This window comes from Myotis lucifugus, unplaced genomic scaffold (assembly GCF_000147115.1).
Source record: "Myotis lucifugus unplaced genomic scaffold, Myoluc2.0 scaffold_415, whole genome shotgun sequence".
Taxonomy (NCBI): Eukaryota; Metazoa; Chordata; class Mammalia; order Chiroptera; family Vespertilionidae; genus Myotis; species Myotis lucifugus.
In genome coordinates this window covers 685,967-701,266 of record NW_005871463.1, presented here as the reverse complement: position 1 = coordinate 701,266, position 15,300 = coordinate 685,967, and the positions used below count along the sequence as shown (strand labels likewise).

The window sequence follows — 15,300 nt, the reverse complement described above, 5'->3', positions numbered from 1 at the left end:
GGGGAGGGTTGGATGTTCTTTTGCCACTAACGTGTGTGGGACTCTGCTCAGCTTCTTTCAGCCTTGATTTCCTCAACATCAGAAGGGGTGTTTGCCCCTGACCCCTGTACCCCTCCCAGTCCACAGGAGCTCCTGTCTGTGGCCCTGGGTAGGAGTCACTGATGAGGGGCCCGGCCACTGCGCCACAGAGTGAGGGCTTCGGCTTTTCCTGTGAACCACGTGGTGCCAGAAGGTTCCGGAAGCTCTCACCCCCTCCCTGCCTGCTGTTCTGTCACCCCAACCCTGACTCTGGGCCGAGAGGGAGGAAGTGCTCCCCCCCTCCTGCCTCCTCATGCCAGTCAGACTGGACCTGCTCCTTGGAGCAGCTGGAGCCGGTGTGAGCAGCCCTGGCTGCAGGTGGCAGTGCCATGCAACCAGGCCGGCAGCTCCCTGCCGGGGTGATGTGGGCCTCTTGCTGAGGGCCCCCCAATACTTTGGCAGGGCAGGTGTTGGGCTCTGCCCGAGGCCCCAGGCTGAGCAGCACAAGTGAGTGAGGCTGATCTGTGAGCAGAGCGGCGTGGCAGCTACGCTCCTGCTCAGACTGGGCTCCTGGTCAGGGCTCACCTGTTAGGCGGCCGCCTGGCCACAGGCCTCAGTCTCTGAGATCATGGCAGGTGTGGGACAGAGACCTGAACCAGACTGCAGCTTATGGTCACAGTAGAAGGAGGTGCAGGCTGTAGGATCCATTTATTATTTATTCATTTATTCATTTGTATTTTTATTACTTTTGAGAGAAAGAAACATGATCGGCTGCCTCCTGCCGGCCCCCCCCTCCCCGCTTACTGGAGATGGAGCCTGTAACCCAGGCATGTCCCCTGACTGGGAACTGAACCAGTAACCTTTCAGTGCAGGGGACGACGCCCAGTGAACTGCGCCACACCGGCCGGGGCCGCTCAGGCTTCTTAAATGGCCAGTGCTGTGGTGACAGTTCAGCACTTTGTTGACATCCTCATTTTACAAATGAGGAAACTGGACATCTGAAGTGGGTGACATGGCCTGGCCTCCGGGGAGGGCGGCGGGAGAGCCATTGGGAACCCAGACCTGATTGGGAGCCTCAGGCAAACTCTGGCAGGAAAGATGCAGGCACTTGGCTCTCTTGACAGCCCAGGGTTGATGTGGGAGCCACGCGCTCCTGGATATGGGGGTTGTCGACTGGGGCAGGGGCAGGAATGCTGCCCTGGGCTCCCCGCCACTCAGACTCCTCCAGGATCGGGGAGCGGGGGTTGGACACAAAGGTGGCCCAGCCCAGGAGGCCATCACCCCCTCCCGTGCCAGCCTGGACTTGCCACCCTGGCGGGAGTGTCCCCTGTGACACGTTTTTGTAACCTGCCAGCCCCTTCAGCCGGCCCCGTGGGAATGGACAGGAAACCCTAACGCTGTCGCTGTGGGGGCCTTCCCTTCGAGGGCTCTGCCCGAGCCTGACCTTGTGTTTGGTTGGGGGCCGTGTTTGTTTTATTGAGAAAACATTTTTTTCTTTTTAAGGAAGAAAGTGAAGTGCTGTGGGCCGGGAAGAATGCTGCGGCCTCCCGTGCAGGCTTCTGGGGGGAGGGCGGGGTCTGGCCGCCGAGGCAGCTCGGAGCCGGGGCACTTTGCTGTCCCCGGGCTGAGGTGACAGAGCACGAGGTGGGGAAGGCCCTGCTGCCGCGCCGGTCCTCTCTGGTGGGCAGGCGCTCTGACGGTGTGAGTCCCGGGGGGACCTCAGTGTCCGGCTCTCAGCTGCCCTGCAGGGCCGTCGGGTCACGTGGCAGGACGGCTCCCCGTGGGCACTCCCATGTCGTCCGTCTCCGTCACTGAACCAGCGCCAGTCTTGCTGGTTCTCATAAAGGGAGCTTGGGGTTCGGGGGCTTCCCAGTGACGACTGCAGGAGCCATGTTGGGGTCATCCAGACAGGCTGGGGTCATCCTGTGTGTCCTCCGCATCACCTGTCTGGACGCTCACCTGAGCACACCTAACCACCATGTCAGTGTCCACCTCTAAGGAGGATGGACATGTTTTCCCTCGATTGCTTTCTCGCTTCCCCTGCCACAGGAATGGGGTGCAGATGTGAAGAGCCCGGGGCTAGAATGAGGGCCCCGCCTTCCTGGTCCCCCTCATGGGAGAAACCAGGCACTTGGCCATTGCAGAGTTCCTGGGCTCCTGCCCCTAACTCCTGGCTGCCTGGCCTCGCCACCCTGCCGAGCGTCGCTGCCTCGCCTGGGCCCTTCGCACTGCACTCGGCCCCAGCATCTCCCCCCCGCCCCCCGTCCCCCAGCTGTCCCAGTGTCTGGACAGGAGGTTCCAAGCTGTGTGCTCCCGTCAGCTCCGCGTGTTCCCATGTTCTCTTGCATGACTTTTCCTTGAGTGGATTGAACGTGAGCAAAGTCCGAGGAAGGCGGGGGCCTGGGCTTCCCCTGAGACCATCTCAGAAGGAAAACGCTGAGTGGAAAAGGGCAGGAGTCCCCTTCCTTCAAGCCCAGGCCCAGAGGCTGAGCAGGGTCTGCCGGTGCACTGGCCTTGCCAACCCTTCTTCCATCCGTCCGACGGCCTGAGCCTTCTCCCCACCCTGTTTCTTTCCCTCCTTCCTGGCCCCGTCATCAGATACCTGGGCTTCCTCCAGTGGGTGCCCCCAGTGGAGTCTGTCTGCTCACTCCCTGCCCTTGACCGAGCTTTTTCAGTGTCCTTCCTGCTCATCCCCGGCCTGGCCTTCCCCTGGGCCACCCACCTGCCCTGGGCTTCACCACCTGTTGACATCCTGTTTGCGCTTGAGGAACCCACTGAAGTTCCGCCTTCTCCACACAGCCTGTCCCGAAGGCCGAGAGCACCCTTCCCTTTCCGAGTCTCCTTGAACCGGCTGGGTCCCACTCTGTCTAATGTCACAGAACCAGGCTGTGTCCTGGGAGGGGTGCCTGGCACCTCGCCTTCCAGCAGGTGATGTACAGCCGGCCCCCGTGGCCAGGGCCCCGTGCTGAGCTCCGAGAAGGACACAGAGGTGAGGGCACAGCCTGGACTTTGCAGCCCAAGTTCTTACCAGCTGCAGTCTCTCGATTAATGGCCTGCTGGTGGCCCCACATATCCTAAGGGTCACGTGCGCCTTGCATGGCCTTCGGTGCGACTGCCAGCACGGTCCTCAGTTCGGCAGCGAAGAGTGTTCCTCGGGATCCTGGGCTAGTGAGGGCCCGACATGACCACAGCGGCCGTCATGACAGACAGGCTGCAGGGATGGACTGCAGGTGGCCCAGGGGGGCGGAGGGGCAGACGGTGTGTCTGAGGCTTGAAGTGCAGTGTCGCTCTCCCAGACGGTGCGTGATGTCGGGGGGTGAGATGAACAGGGGTAGAGCGTGGGGTTGGCTTCTGTGTCAGAGTGGCCGCCCCTCCCCTGCTGCAACCCAGGGACAGGTATTAGGGACATGGGAACTGAGGCTTGGCTTTTTCTTTTTTAACCATTTTTAAAAATTGAAATATAATTCAGATAACATAAATTTCTCATTTTAGCCCTGGCCAGTTGGTTGGCCATCATCCTGTGCACCTAAAGGTTGCTGGTTCGATTCGAGTCAGGGCACATGCCCGGGTTGCATGCTCAAATCCCTGGTGGCGGGGTGCAAGAGGCAGCTGATCGATGCTTCCCTCTCGAGTCTATGTTTCTCTCCTCCCTTCCTCTCTCTAAAAATCAATAAAAATATTTTTTAATTATCATTTTAAAGAGTACAGTTGAGTGGGTTTTAGTACATTCACTATGTTGTGCAACCCTCACCACTACCTACTTCCAGAACATTTCCGTCACCCCCAAAAGAGACCCCATACCCTTAGCAGTCACCCCCCTTTCCTTCCCCAGCCCTTGGCAACCACTAATCTGCTTTCTGTCTCCGTGGATTTGTCTGTTCTTGACATTTCATGTAAATGGGGTCGTGGTCTTTTGTGATTCTCTTTCTTCACTTCGCAGAATGTTTTCAAGGCCCATCACATTGTAACGTGTGTGGGTGTCACTACGGTTCATCTGGCTGAGCCGTACGCGTTCCGTTGTGAGGACAGGCCATGTTTTGGTGATCCATCACCTGCTACTGGTTGGCCAAGACCCCAAAGCCAGCACAAGGCCGTGCTGGGACCAGACTTCTCAGCAGCCTTCTGGCCACCTGGCTTTGGGGGACAGAGCCTTAGGGGGCAGGCCCAGGCGTCCTCGGGTCCCTCTGGTGTGACCTTCCTCGGGGGAGCAGTGACACCCACCAGCAGTGCCCTCTGCTGACAGGCGTCACAGGGGCCCCAGATCACACGGCCCCTCTGTCTTTCAGCATCCGCAGCGTCATGCAGAAGTACCTGGAGGACCGGGGTGAGGTGACCTTCGAGAAGATCTTCTCCCAGAAACTGGGTGAGTACAGTGGGGGCTCCGCCAGCCTCAGGGACTGGGGTGTGGAAACAGGAAGACCCTGAGGCTGGCTCCCCGGGTTTTTGCCTCCCATCCACTGGGGCCGGGCAGCCAGGGAGCCCCTGGGTGACAGCAGAGCTGTGACCCGCTGTGCCTCCCAGTCCCTGGCTGTCGGCCCAGGGAGCCCTGTGAAGGGGTGGGGGCCCCGCAGTCTTCCAGGGCCACCGGGGAAGTTCCTCCTTTGGGGTTTTTGTTTTTGAGAGTTGCAGCTTCCCCTTGGCGCAGGCACAGCTGCTCAGGGCCGTTGGTAGAACTGACAGGAAGGGGCGGGGCTCTTCCTGTGGCGCCTGCCTCGCTGTGGTCGGCCCACCCCGCCCCCATGGGCCCTCTTTGTGAGCAACCCGCTCGGGCCTGGGCCTGGTCCTCCGTTCCTCCTCTTCCAGTGCCTGTGGTCTCAGAGTGGGGACCTGGCCTGAGGGCAGGTCGGGGCAGGTCTCAGGGAAGCAGGCTCCGGGCACACAGCTCGGACGGGGCTTCAGAGGACAGGACCTGGAACGGCAGTAGCCTGGCCTGGTGGGATCAGGCTTTGAGGTCAGGCTTGGGAGCCAGCTCCTAAGGAAGCACACAGCTTGGTACCCTTGCCTGTGCGGTGTGACCTTGGGCACATTGCTTTACCTCTCTGAGCCTGCTGGCGTCCTCACCTGGGACCTACAGCGCAGGAGCCCCACCTGTGGGAGGCCCGGAAGTGATAGTGCCAGTGAAAGCCCCACGAGTTACTCAAAGGCACGATACTGATGGGCCAGGCCTCCCTACAGGAAGTGAGTCTGCACGCTCCAGAAGAGGCGCGAGGCAGTGGGGAGTGCCCCCAAAGAGGCATAGAACACTCCCAAGCGCAAGATGCTCACCCAGGCTGGGCTGGAGGGTGCAGGGCATACTTCTCCTTTGCCCTCCAAGGTGGTCTGAGGCCAGGCCTCAGGCCCCTACTCCCTGGGAGGGTGAGACCTGGCCGCAGCCCATCTCACCTCTTCCCCCCCCAGTAGCCCATGCCCTTCAAGGCCCCGCTCCCCAACCTTCCTTCACAGGACCTGCCACATAGCACCTGCCTGGCAGACCTCCCTGAGCCTTAGCTTCCCCAATGGTACCTCACCTCCCCGTGTGCTGTGTCAGGGCTGCTGTGAGAATAAATCAGCAGATGATGGAGGGTTACGAGGTCCAGGGAGAGCAGGTGGCCCCTCGGAGGCTGCTTCCTCCCCCGTGCCGCGGCTCTGGCCTGGCCCAGGTGAACCTCACTGCACCGGCACAGCTGCCCGGGGCCGGTGTCACACTGTGGGAGGCGGTGCAGGTCCCTAGACTGCAGTGAGAGGGCAGGGGCCCAGGTGCCAGAGCCAGCCCCTGGCCTGTGACTCACCAACGTGCCAGTCACTTTCCAGCCACCATCTGAGGAGGACATCCTGAGAGGGTAGAAATGCAGGTGCCCTGACCCCGAATCCAAGAATCTTCCATTGGCAGCAGCCTTCGTGGCCATCTTGCCCAGCCACTGCCTGGCAGAGACCACCTCTGCCACCTCCTTGCCCGGTTCTGCCCAGGGAGCCCCAAGCCCACACCACCCTCCATGGTGGGAAGGCCGCTGAGATGGTGTGGCTCAGTGCGACCTGACGCTTGCTTTCAGGGTACCTGCTCTTTCGAGACTTCTGCCTGAAACACCTGGAGGAGGCCAAGCCCTTGGTGGAGTTCTACGAGGAGGTGAGCCGGCCCCTGCACTGCCTGGAGGAGGGGACGAGGTTGGGTTGCTTTTGCTGAATTGACAAGATGCTTGGCGCCTCTAGGCTCCCCTGAGCCAAAGGTTACCCTGGGGGGTCTTGTCCTCTAGATCAAGAGATACGAGAAGCTGGAGACGGAGGAGGAGCGCCTGGCCTGCAGCCGGGAGATCTTCGACACCTACATCATGAAGGAGCTGCTGGCCTGCTCGCATGTGAGTGCCTGGACCTGCCTGCCGGCCTGGAGCGACCTGGGCATTGGGAAGGGATGAAAGGGCCCTGCGGAGAGTTCACAGCCATCTCTGTCTTCCCCAGCCCTTCTCGAAAAGTGCCACTGAGCATGTCCAGGGCCACCTGGTGAAGAGGCAGGTGCCTCCAGATCTCTTCCAGGTGTGTGCTGACCTATCCCCCTGCCTCCCGGCCAGGCCAGGGTCCCCTCGGCCAGGTCAAGGAGCCTGGTCAGCTCCCACTCGGGCACAGTCGCCAACCACTGCCTTCCTCCCTTAGCCGTACATCGAAGAGATTTGTCAGAACCTCCGAGGGGATGTGTTCCAGAAATTCATCGAGAGGTGAGAGTGGGTGCATGCAGAGAGGAGAGGAGAGGAGAGGGAGGAAGAGGCTGTCCTGCGAAGGGTGTGGATGGCGTGGAGAGAAGCCAGCCTGCTTTAGGCCCTGGGCAGGGGGGTGCCTGGGCCCGTCTACACCCCAGTGAAGAGAGTCCTCAGAGGTTAGGCAGGCCAGGTCAGTGCCTGCCCCACACTCCTCCCATCCTCTCAGCCCAAGCCTGTCCCAGATAATTCTCCAGGGACCATGGGACCACCTGTGAGCCCTTCCCTCCCACGGACTGTTTAGCACCCTGCTGGGCCTCCCTGGACTGAGAAGCATGGGGGATGGTTCGGGTAGACACGAGAGGACGCACTGCCCCAGCCCCCGCCCTCATGGCCAGAGCCCACCTGGCGGGTGGGAACTGTAGGCAGATGTCAGCTTGATGGAAGGAGTAGCCATGGAGTGGGGCCTCGCAGGGAGTGAGTGCTGTGTCACAGGCATGCAGCATTGTCAGCGATACGGCGGCAGGAAGTCTGAGGCTGGAAGACCTCCTTTCTAACCCATCTGATCGCAGCAGGAACCTGCGTGTAGGTGGCCAGGCCCCGCTCAGGCCGGAGTTCCGGGCAGGGGCCCAGCTCGGGATGGCACTGTCCCTGGGCAGTTCCGGAAGAGGACACTGAGGCTCAGGACCCAGGGAATGGCGGGGGGTGGGGCGGCTCACACCTGGCATCATCCCATTTACTTCCTGAGGTTTCCTGAGCCCCGGTTCTTCTCTTACAGTGATAAATTCACACGGTTCTGCCAGTGGAAGAATGTGGAGCTCAACATCCACGTGAGTGGGCTGGGTGGGTGTGGGGGCTGGGCCCCAGGGCTTGTCCAGGGCTAGGCAGGCCAGGGAGTCTGCCAGCCTCTGATGTGGTGGCTGTGGGTTCAGTGCCAGGTTCCCCATGGGGGTGGCTCGGGAAGGTAACGTGAGGGTGGCCGTGGGCAAGGGGCCCAGGCAGCCTGCAGTGACCCCCGTTGTTGCCGCCCCTGCAGCTGACCATGAACGACTTCAGCGTGCACCGCATCATTGGTCGAGGAGGCTTCGGCGAGGTCTATGGGTGCCGGAAGGCCGACACGGGCAAGATGTTAGCACACTCGAGGGAAGGGAGGGCCCCCGGGGGTGCCCTGAAGGCATGGGTGTCCATGGGAGAGCTGTGGGGGCATCAGTGTCCCAGGAGCCAGGTGACAGGGTCCTGAATGGGCAGGTCTCTGCAAGGGGACATAGGCTGGCTAGTCACTCCATGCCACTGTCTCTCTCCACATTCTTACCCCTGAGCCTCCAACCCATCAGCACTTCCTCTTGCCCTCTCTCTGTCTGTGTGTCATAAGCTTATTGTGGTGCCCAGAATTCCCCAAAAGGGCTCCGAGGACTCCCCCACCCTGACCCTGGGCCCCAGAGCAGCCTGGACTCTGCACAACAGCGCCTCTGGGCTGACTCTGGCCCCCTCCCCGCAGGTACGCCATGAAGTGTCTGGACAAGAAGCGCATCAAGATGAAGCAGGGGGAGACCCTGGCCCTGAACGAGCGCATCATGCTGTCCCTCGTCAGCACCGGGGTGAGCGGGTGGCCAGGTGGGCTGGCCACCAAGCAGCCTTGGGCTCTGGGACCTTTGGGCGGCTTCTGCTGACTTCCTGTCCTGTCCCCTCCCAGGACTGTCCGTTCATCGTCTGCATGTCCTACGCATTCCACACGCCAGACAAACTCAGCTTCATCCTAGATCTCATGAACGGTGAGTGTGTGGCCTGGCCCCAGGCGGACCAGGAGCTGGGCTGGGGGACCGGGACAGGGAGCTGAGCGCTTCCTCCCTCAGGCGGGGACCTGCACTACCACCTGTCCCAGCACGGCGTCTTCTCCGAGGCCGACATGCGCTTCTATGCGGCCGAGATCATTCTGGGCCTGGAGCACATGCACAACCGCTTCGTCGTCTACAGGGACCTGAAGGTGAGCCGCCGGCCTGGCCCTCCTCTCGGTGCGCCCGGCCCACTAGGCCTCGGGAGTGGCGTGCCCGGGACAGGGCCAGCCGGCTCCTCCCCGAGGCGCCTCCCGCCCAACAAGCCATTTTCTGAATTCAGATTGTGATTGAGGAGGGAAGGGGAGGACCCTGCCCAGGGCCTGGTCCCTGGACACCCATAACCTTTGAGAGTGAAGGCAGCGACCCAGCTGGCACATGCCTGGCTGGGCCCTGTCCTGAGCTGTGGGGGGGCAGCTTACTGGGATTCCTCCACAGCCGGCCAACATCCTGCTGGACGAGCATGGCCACGTGCGCATCTCAGACCTGGGCCTGGCCTGCGACTTCTCCAAGAAGAAGCCCCACGCCAGTGTGTGAGTGCCCAGCCCGCACCCGCCCTTCCCAAACCCTCTGCCAAACCCGCTCACGGTCTCTGCTTCCACAGGGGCACCCACGGGTACATGGCCCCCGAGGTGCTGCAGAAGGGAGTGGCCTACGACAGCAGTGCGGACTGGTTCTCCCTGGGCTGCATGCTCTTCAAGCTGCTGCGGGGGTGAGTGGGCATCCCACATGGAGGGGTGGGACCGGACAGAGCAGCCCTTCCCTGGTCCAGGTAGGAGGCTGGGGGAGGAGCCCACAGCCACCTGGGTGTTAGGTATGGCATCATCCCTGGCTTTGGATAAGGACCATGGATGCTCCCTGCCTCGGTTTCCCCATTCCTGATCTGTGACTTCGGCCTTTGTCCTTTCCTGCCCAGGCACAGTCCCTTCCGGCAGCACAAGACCAAAGACAAGCATGAGATCGACCGCATGACATTGACAATGGTGAGTGTGGGGTTCCAGCCCAGGGTGCTGTATGGAGTCCATGGGGCCACAGTGGGGTTGGAGTCTCTCATGGGTATCAGGGTCATGGACTCTTGGTTCTCACCAGTGACGATCTTGAGCCACTCACCCCCACTCTGGCCTCCTGCCCTGTAGGCTCCTTCCCTGTATTGTCAGAGCAAACATGCCCGCTGGGGGTGGGGGAGTTAGGAAGCTGGGCCTGTTTCTCGCTCTACTGGGAGCCGGGGGCTCTTCTGTGGCCGCTGCTGACATCTCACTCTTCCCGCAGGCTGTGGAGCTGCCCGACTCCTTCTCCCCTGAGCTCCGTTCCTTGCTGGAGGGGCTACTGCAGAGGGATGTCCACCGGAGACTGGGCTGCCTGGGCCGAGGGTGAGTGCCGGGACCAGGGCCTCTGTCCCAGGTCTTGCCTCCCAGCAAGGCCCTGAGCACTCGGCTTGCTGCCGTGTCCAGGCCTCTGCTGTGGGCTGCTGGCCTCTGCCTGTTCCGCCCTGAGGACAAGGGCTGTGTCCCCTCACTGGAACCAGCCTCCTTTGGGGAACTCACAGAAGGTTGGGGCACAGCCAGCTCTGAGTCCAGTATCCTCCGGGTTGCAGCTGCTGGAGCTGGCTGGTGACTGGCTTCCGGAGGGGCCCTTGTAACAAAGACGGTGATATCAGATGATGATGATGACAGCAGCTTTTTATGTTTATTAAACATTTACTAAGTGCCAGGCATGATGTTGCAAGATTTACAATATTAAAACTTACAACAGCCCTACGAGACGTGGGAACTGCTGTTCTCCCCACTAGAGATGAGGAAATAGGTTCAGGTTTAAGGAACTTGCCCAAGGTCGCAGAGCCAGAAAGTGGCTGAACCAGGCGTTAGTTGGGGCCACCTGCCCCGCACCCGGATAGAGCCGGGATGACCCGCGTCTCCCCACAGGGCCCAGGAGGTGAAGGAGAGTCCCTTCTTCCGCTCCCTGGACTGGCAGATGGTCTTCTTGCAGAAGGTAACGGCAGGGGCCGGGGCCGGTGGTGCTCTGCAGTCCCTGCCCCGTGCTGATGCCCAGCCCTCGTTCTGCCACAGTACCCTCCCCCGCTGATCCCCCCGCGAGGGGAGGTGAACGCTGCCGATGCCTTCGACATTGGCTCCTTTGATGAGGAAGACACAAAAGGAATCAAGGTACTGGGCCTTGCACCTGAGCCCAGCCCCGGGCATCCGCATCCCTTCTCTGCCCTGGGAGACCCTTTGGCCAGCCCTGTCAGCTGTGGGCCCCAGGCTCCTTCCCCCAAATGTCTCTGGGGGTGCACCAGATCACCCTGCCCTCGTCCCTTGGGCGGGGCATGCCCATGGTGATGGATGCCCCTGCCTCGTCCCATGGCGCAGTTACTGGACAGCGACCAGGAACTCTACCGCAACTTCCCCCTCACCATCTCCGAGCGGTGGCAGCAAGAGGTGGCAGAGACTGTCTTTGACACCATCAATGCCGAGACAGACCGGCTAGAGACCCGCAAGAAAACCAAAAACAAGCAGCTGGGCCACGAGGAAGGTGAGGGCCAGTGGCAGCCGTGGGTACCCACTGCCCACTGTATAGATGAGAAACAGGCATGGGTTTCAGGAACCCAGCCAAGGTCACAGCCGAATCCGGATTCCCAACCGGGCGGGGCCTCTCTCACTCTCTCCCGGCAGACTACGCCCTGGGCAAGGACTGCATCATGCACGGCTACATGTCCAAGATGGGCAACCCCTTCCTGACTCAGTGGCAGCGGCGGTACTTCTACCTGTTCCCCAACCGGCTCGAGTGGCGGGGCGAGGGCGAGGCCCCGGTGGGCCGGGGGCTGGGGCTGGGGCCAGGGCTGGCTGGGCCTGGCCTGTACCCTCACTGCCCCTGTCCGTCCCTCCCTGCCCTGCAGCAGAGCCTGCTGACCATGGAAGAGATCCAGTCGGTGGAGGAAACGCAGATCAAGGAGCGAAAGTGCCTCCTTCTCAAGATCCGCGGGGGTAAACAGTTCGTCCTGCAGTGCGACGTGAGTGGGGAGTGGGGGCCCGGCAGGCAGGGGCGTGCGGGGACGGCGTGGCCTTCGGGGCACCCAGGCCTCACCTGACGGACCCCCCGGCATATGCAGAGTGACCCGGAGCTGGTGCAGTGGAAGAAGGAGCTGCGTGACGCCTACCGTGAGGCCCAGCAGCTGGTGCAGCGGGTGCCCAAGATGAAGAACAAGGCCCGCTCGCCCGTGGTGGAGCTGAGCAAGGTGCCGCTGGTCCAGCGCGGCAGTGCCAACGGCCTCTGACCCCCCACCCACCCGCCCGCCTTTTATAAACCTCTAATTTATTTTGTCGAATTTTTATTATTTGTTTTCCCGCAAAGCGGAAAAGGTTTTATTTTGTAATTATTGTGATTTCCTGTGGCCCCAGCCCCCAGGGAGGGGCCCGCTTGCCTTGGCTCCTGCTGCCACCAACCCAGCCACTGTCCAGCCACCTGTCAGCCCTGAAGCCCCAGGGATTACCTGCTCCCAGTGTCTTCCTGTGGAGGGGAGAGCAGCAGCCCCAGCAGCCCCCGCCCCTTCCTGGGGTAGTGCCACCTCCGGCTCTGGGCTGTGCTCTGTGCCAACAGCACGGTGGGGTGGCTCAGCGTCCTCCACCCCAGGGGAGGCCACAGCACAGGAATACTACCTGGATTTTTCCACTTCGGCCCCTCCTGTGACAGAGACACAGCCCTGCACTGTCCTGCCTCCAGCCAGTTGGTGAGGAGGAGCCCATGGTCTCCTTGACGCCAGCGCCGCCCAGTGATCTGGACTCCTGCACCCTCACTTGGGAGGAGTCCCTGTGTCACTGGCTGCCTCCGTTCCCACCTTCCCTGGACACTGGGGCTTGGCCAGGAGGGTGGCGTTGGCAGCAGGTGCTGTTGCTGTCATGGCAGCCCCGCCCTTCCTCCCACCCCGAGCTCTCAGGCTCCAGGACCACAGAAAGGCAACTCTGGGCTGTGCCACACTGGCCTATCCTGGGCCTGAGGTCCCCTGCCCCTGCCCCCATCCGTACCGGGGCCTCGCCCTCGCCCCGTCACTCTGGACTGGGCAAGGCCTTGTCTGCCCAGGACCACAGGGGCCAGCCTGGGTGGACTGGGCTGCACAGCGAGAGGGGCCAGTTGGGCCAGCCCTCGCCACCCCAGGATCGCCAGTGTGCCCCATGGGCTGTCCAGCCCCCAGCCACATGTCCTGTCAGTGCCACTACCCACAGGGCGCCACCTCACCCGCCGCATGCCCCCTCGTGCCAGTCACGCTGCCGTGTGTGGTGTCGCGCCTTCTTCCCCAAGGGCTGGGTTGGCTCAACCTCCCCTCCCATCTGCTCACTCCCTGGGGCGTTTCTTTGCCGATTTTTGAATGTGATTTTAAAGTGAAAAAATGAGATTATGCGTTTTTATAAAAAAATGGTGCCTGACTTTGGCTGTGTCAGACTCTTTTGTGCCCAATGATCGTTTTCAGCCACCCTTGGGCTCAGGCATGAGGGGAGAGGGTCGTGGTGGTGCCAGTCCCCTCCACCACCACGGCAGGCATCCAGGGCCAGCCTGCCCAGGCCCAAGTCCTCCCCCAGGGTGGGGTAGGAGCCTCCCCTCCCCTCCCCGGTCCCACCCTGGGGGAGCAGAGAGGGTCTTCCACCCCCTGCCCCGGGAAGCAGGAGGAGGTATCTGAATTTCGCTTCTTGGTGTCACATTTGGACTGAACACTCCAGCCCACCAGGCACAGTGCTGAGGGCAGCGCCATGGACAGACAAGCACCTCTGCCCTCGGGGCCACAGTGAGCCTCCGGGCCCTTGCCCTCTCCGGCTTTGGCCTCCCCTCTGGCCTTGTGCTGCACCCCTAGCAGCAGTCTGTGAGGCCTGAGGGACTCCCCAGAGACCCCTATGGGTAATGTCTGTTGCTGCCCACCCCGTGTAAGGTTCTGCTGGGCAGGGTTGAGGGGCACACGACCAAAGCACAGCATGGCAGGCGGTGAAGGAAGGCTGCTGGGGTGGAGGCTGAGACTTGAAAAAGGCCTTTGAACTGGGCCTCCAGTGTTGAGGTGGGGAGGTGGGGGAATGTTTCTGATGCAGGGATGGGCCAGGCGGTCGGGAGTGGCTCCAGTTGGCAGGAGCACTGTGGGAAGGAGCCAGGCCCGGGAGGCCCTGAATGCCAGGCTCAACCTGGCTCAGAGCCCAGTGCGCACTTAGTGGCTACAGAACGAAGATGGGAATGGACGTGGGGTCTGAACTTGGAGAGGCTGTGGACGGGCCAGGGCGCTGGGAGCAGCTGTAGAACAAGTCACTGATTACCATGTGCAGGGGGAGTGGAGGGAGGCAGAGGATGGGAGGCAGGGAGACAGCTCAGGGCTGCTTCTGTCCAGGGAAGTGATGCCATAATGGCAGTGGTGGAGGTTGGATCTGGAAGAGATGCAAACAGGCCAGATGGGAAGAACAGGGCCCATCAGGAATGGGCAGGACTTGGGAGAGAGAGATGGAGTTCAAGATGGCACCGGGGAGGTCTCTGGTGAATGTGGCCAGATCCGGTGGCTGCCTCATCACCCAACCAGACCAGGACCAGACGCCAGGCCAAGGCAACAACGCCAGCGCTAGGCCAGAGGCCTGCACCTTGGTTCCGTGTGGGCGGAGGGGCCGGCTCTGATTTCGAAACTCTCCTTCCTCTCCTGACACTGGCAACGAGGGGCAGCCTCTGCAAAAGGGATCCACGCGGCGGGTCAAAGCCGCTCCCCGTGGACAGTCCCCCACCAGGAGAGGTCTAGAGCTGGCCAGGCCTGCCTCCCCACCCCCAGTACTCCTGTTCCTGCTCCAGGGCCTGGGGGCCGCCTCCCTGCATGGCTGGACCCAGTCCTGCGGTGCAGCCACCTCCAGACACGGGCCCAGGTCCCTGCTTCACGCTCAGCTGGCCACCATACAGTGGCCGGGGGTGGGAAGGCGGGAGGCGGGTGGGGGAAGGAAGGGGATCGGGACCAGCAGGACTGCCGGCGAAATACGATAACCCACGCGTAGCATAAGGGCAGCCTGCTGCGCGCGCACGTCCCGGGGTCCCAGTCCCCGCCCCTCGCCGAGACGCCCCACCCCCTGGCGCCCTCCTTCCCCTGCGGGACCCGCAAGGAGGGGTCTACGCTGGGCTGGGGCGCCCCCTGCAGGCGGCGGACGGAGCTGCAGCCAGGCCCCGCCTTCCGGACCGCCCTCCGCAGACCCTCTTTGCACAGAGGCCGGGCCGGGCTTCTCCCCGGCGCGCGCACTGGCCACCGGGGCCGGGCAGCGCGGCCGCCGACCTCCGCGCACGCGGGCCCGGCAGCCGTTGCCATGGCTGCGGGTGGCGAGGGGGCGCGCGGCCCGACGCCCCGCCCCGGCTCAGCCCCGCCTCCGGACCGCCCTCCCCGCCACCTGCGCCGCCGCTGCCGCCTCTGCCGCAGAGGTTCAGGGACGCGGGGCTGTGGAGGAGAGGGAGGGACGCCGTATGAACGTTGGGCGAGGGAGACGATCCAAGATCAGAGTCCATATTGAATAAGTTAGTTGTAGATACGAGCGATTGAATGGAACATGATTTTAATTTGCTTTTTGTTATGGAAAACCCGCTGATGGAAATCATAAAATCTCATTTAATATCTGTCAAAATATATCTCGGGCATTTTTTCGAATGACTCCCTGACCTTTCATGCTTGATCTGTCATTGAGACAATACAATTCCTGGATGTTATGAACATACTACTCACGCCGAGACATAATGTTGAGATAAAGGGGAATCATGGTCTGAACACATACTTCTGACGTCATTCACATTAC

General features: G+C 61.9%; 1 protein-coding gene across 1 annotated transcript; it reads left to right on the top strand.

The window, feature by feature from the left end:
- Nucleotides 1-4,233: 4,233 nt before the first annotated feature.
- GRK2 (G protein-coupled receptor kinase 2) lies at nucleotides 4,234-12,933 on the top strand. The gene is made up of 20 exons (XM_006102507.3): nucleotides 4,234-4,381; nucleotides 6,048-6,121; nucleotides 6,249-6,350; nucleotides 6,451-6,525; nucleotides 6,643-6,704; nucleotides 7,462-7,513; nucleotides 7,720-7,811; nucleotides 8,182-8,281; nucleotides 8,377-8,455; nucleotides 8,537-8,667; nucleotides 8,954-9,048; nucleotides 9,120-9,227; nucleotides 9,432-9,498; nucleotides 9,785-9,885; nucleotides 10,438-10,504; nucleotides 10,582-10,677; nucleotides 10,882-11,044; nucleotides 11,185-11,321; nucleotides 11,409-11,522; nucleotides 11,622-12,933. Exons 1-20 carry the CDS (start codon nucleotides 4,318-4,320, stop codon nucleotides 11,784-11,786), a joined length of 1,944 nt encoding a protein of 647 aa, XP_006102569.1. The 5' UTR covers nucleotides 4,234-4,317; the 3' UTR covers nucleotides 11,787-12,933.
- The last annotated feature ends 2,367 nt before the right edge of the window (nucleotides 12,934-15,300 follow it).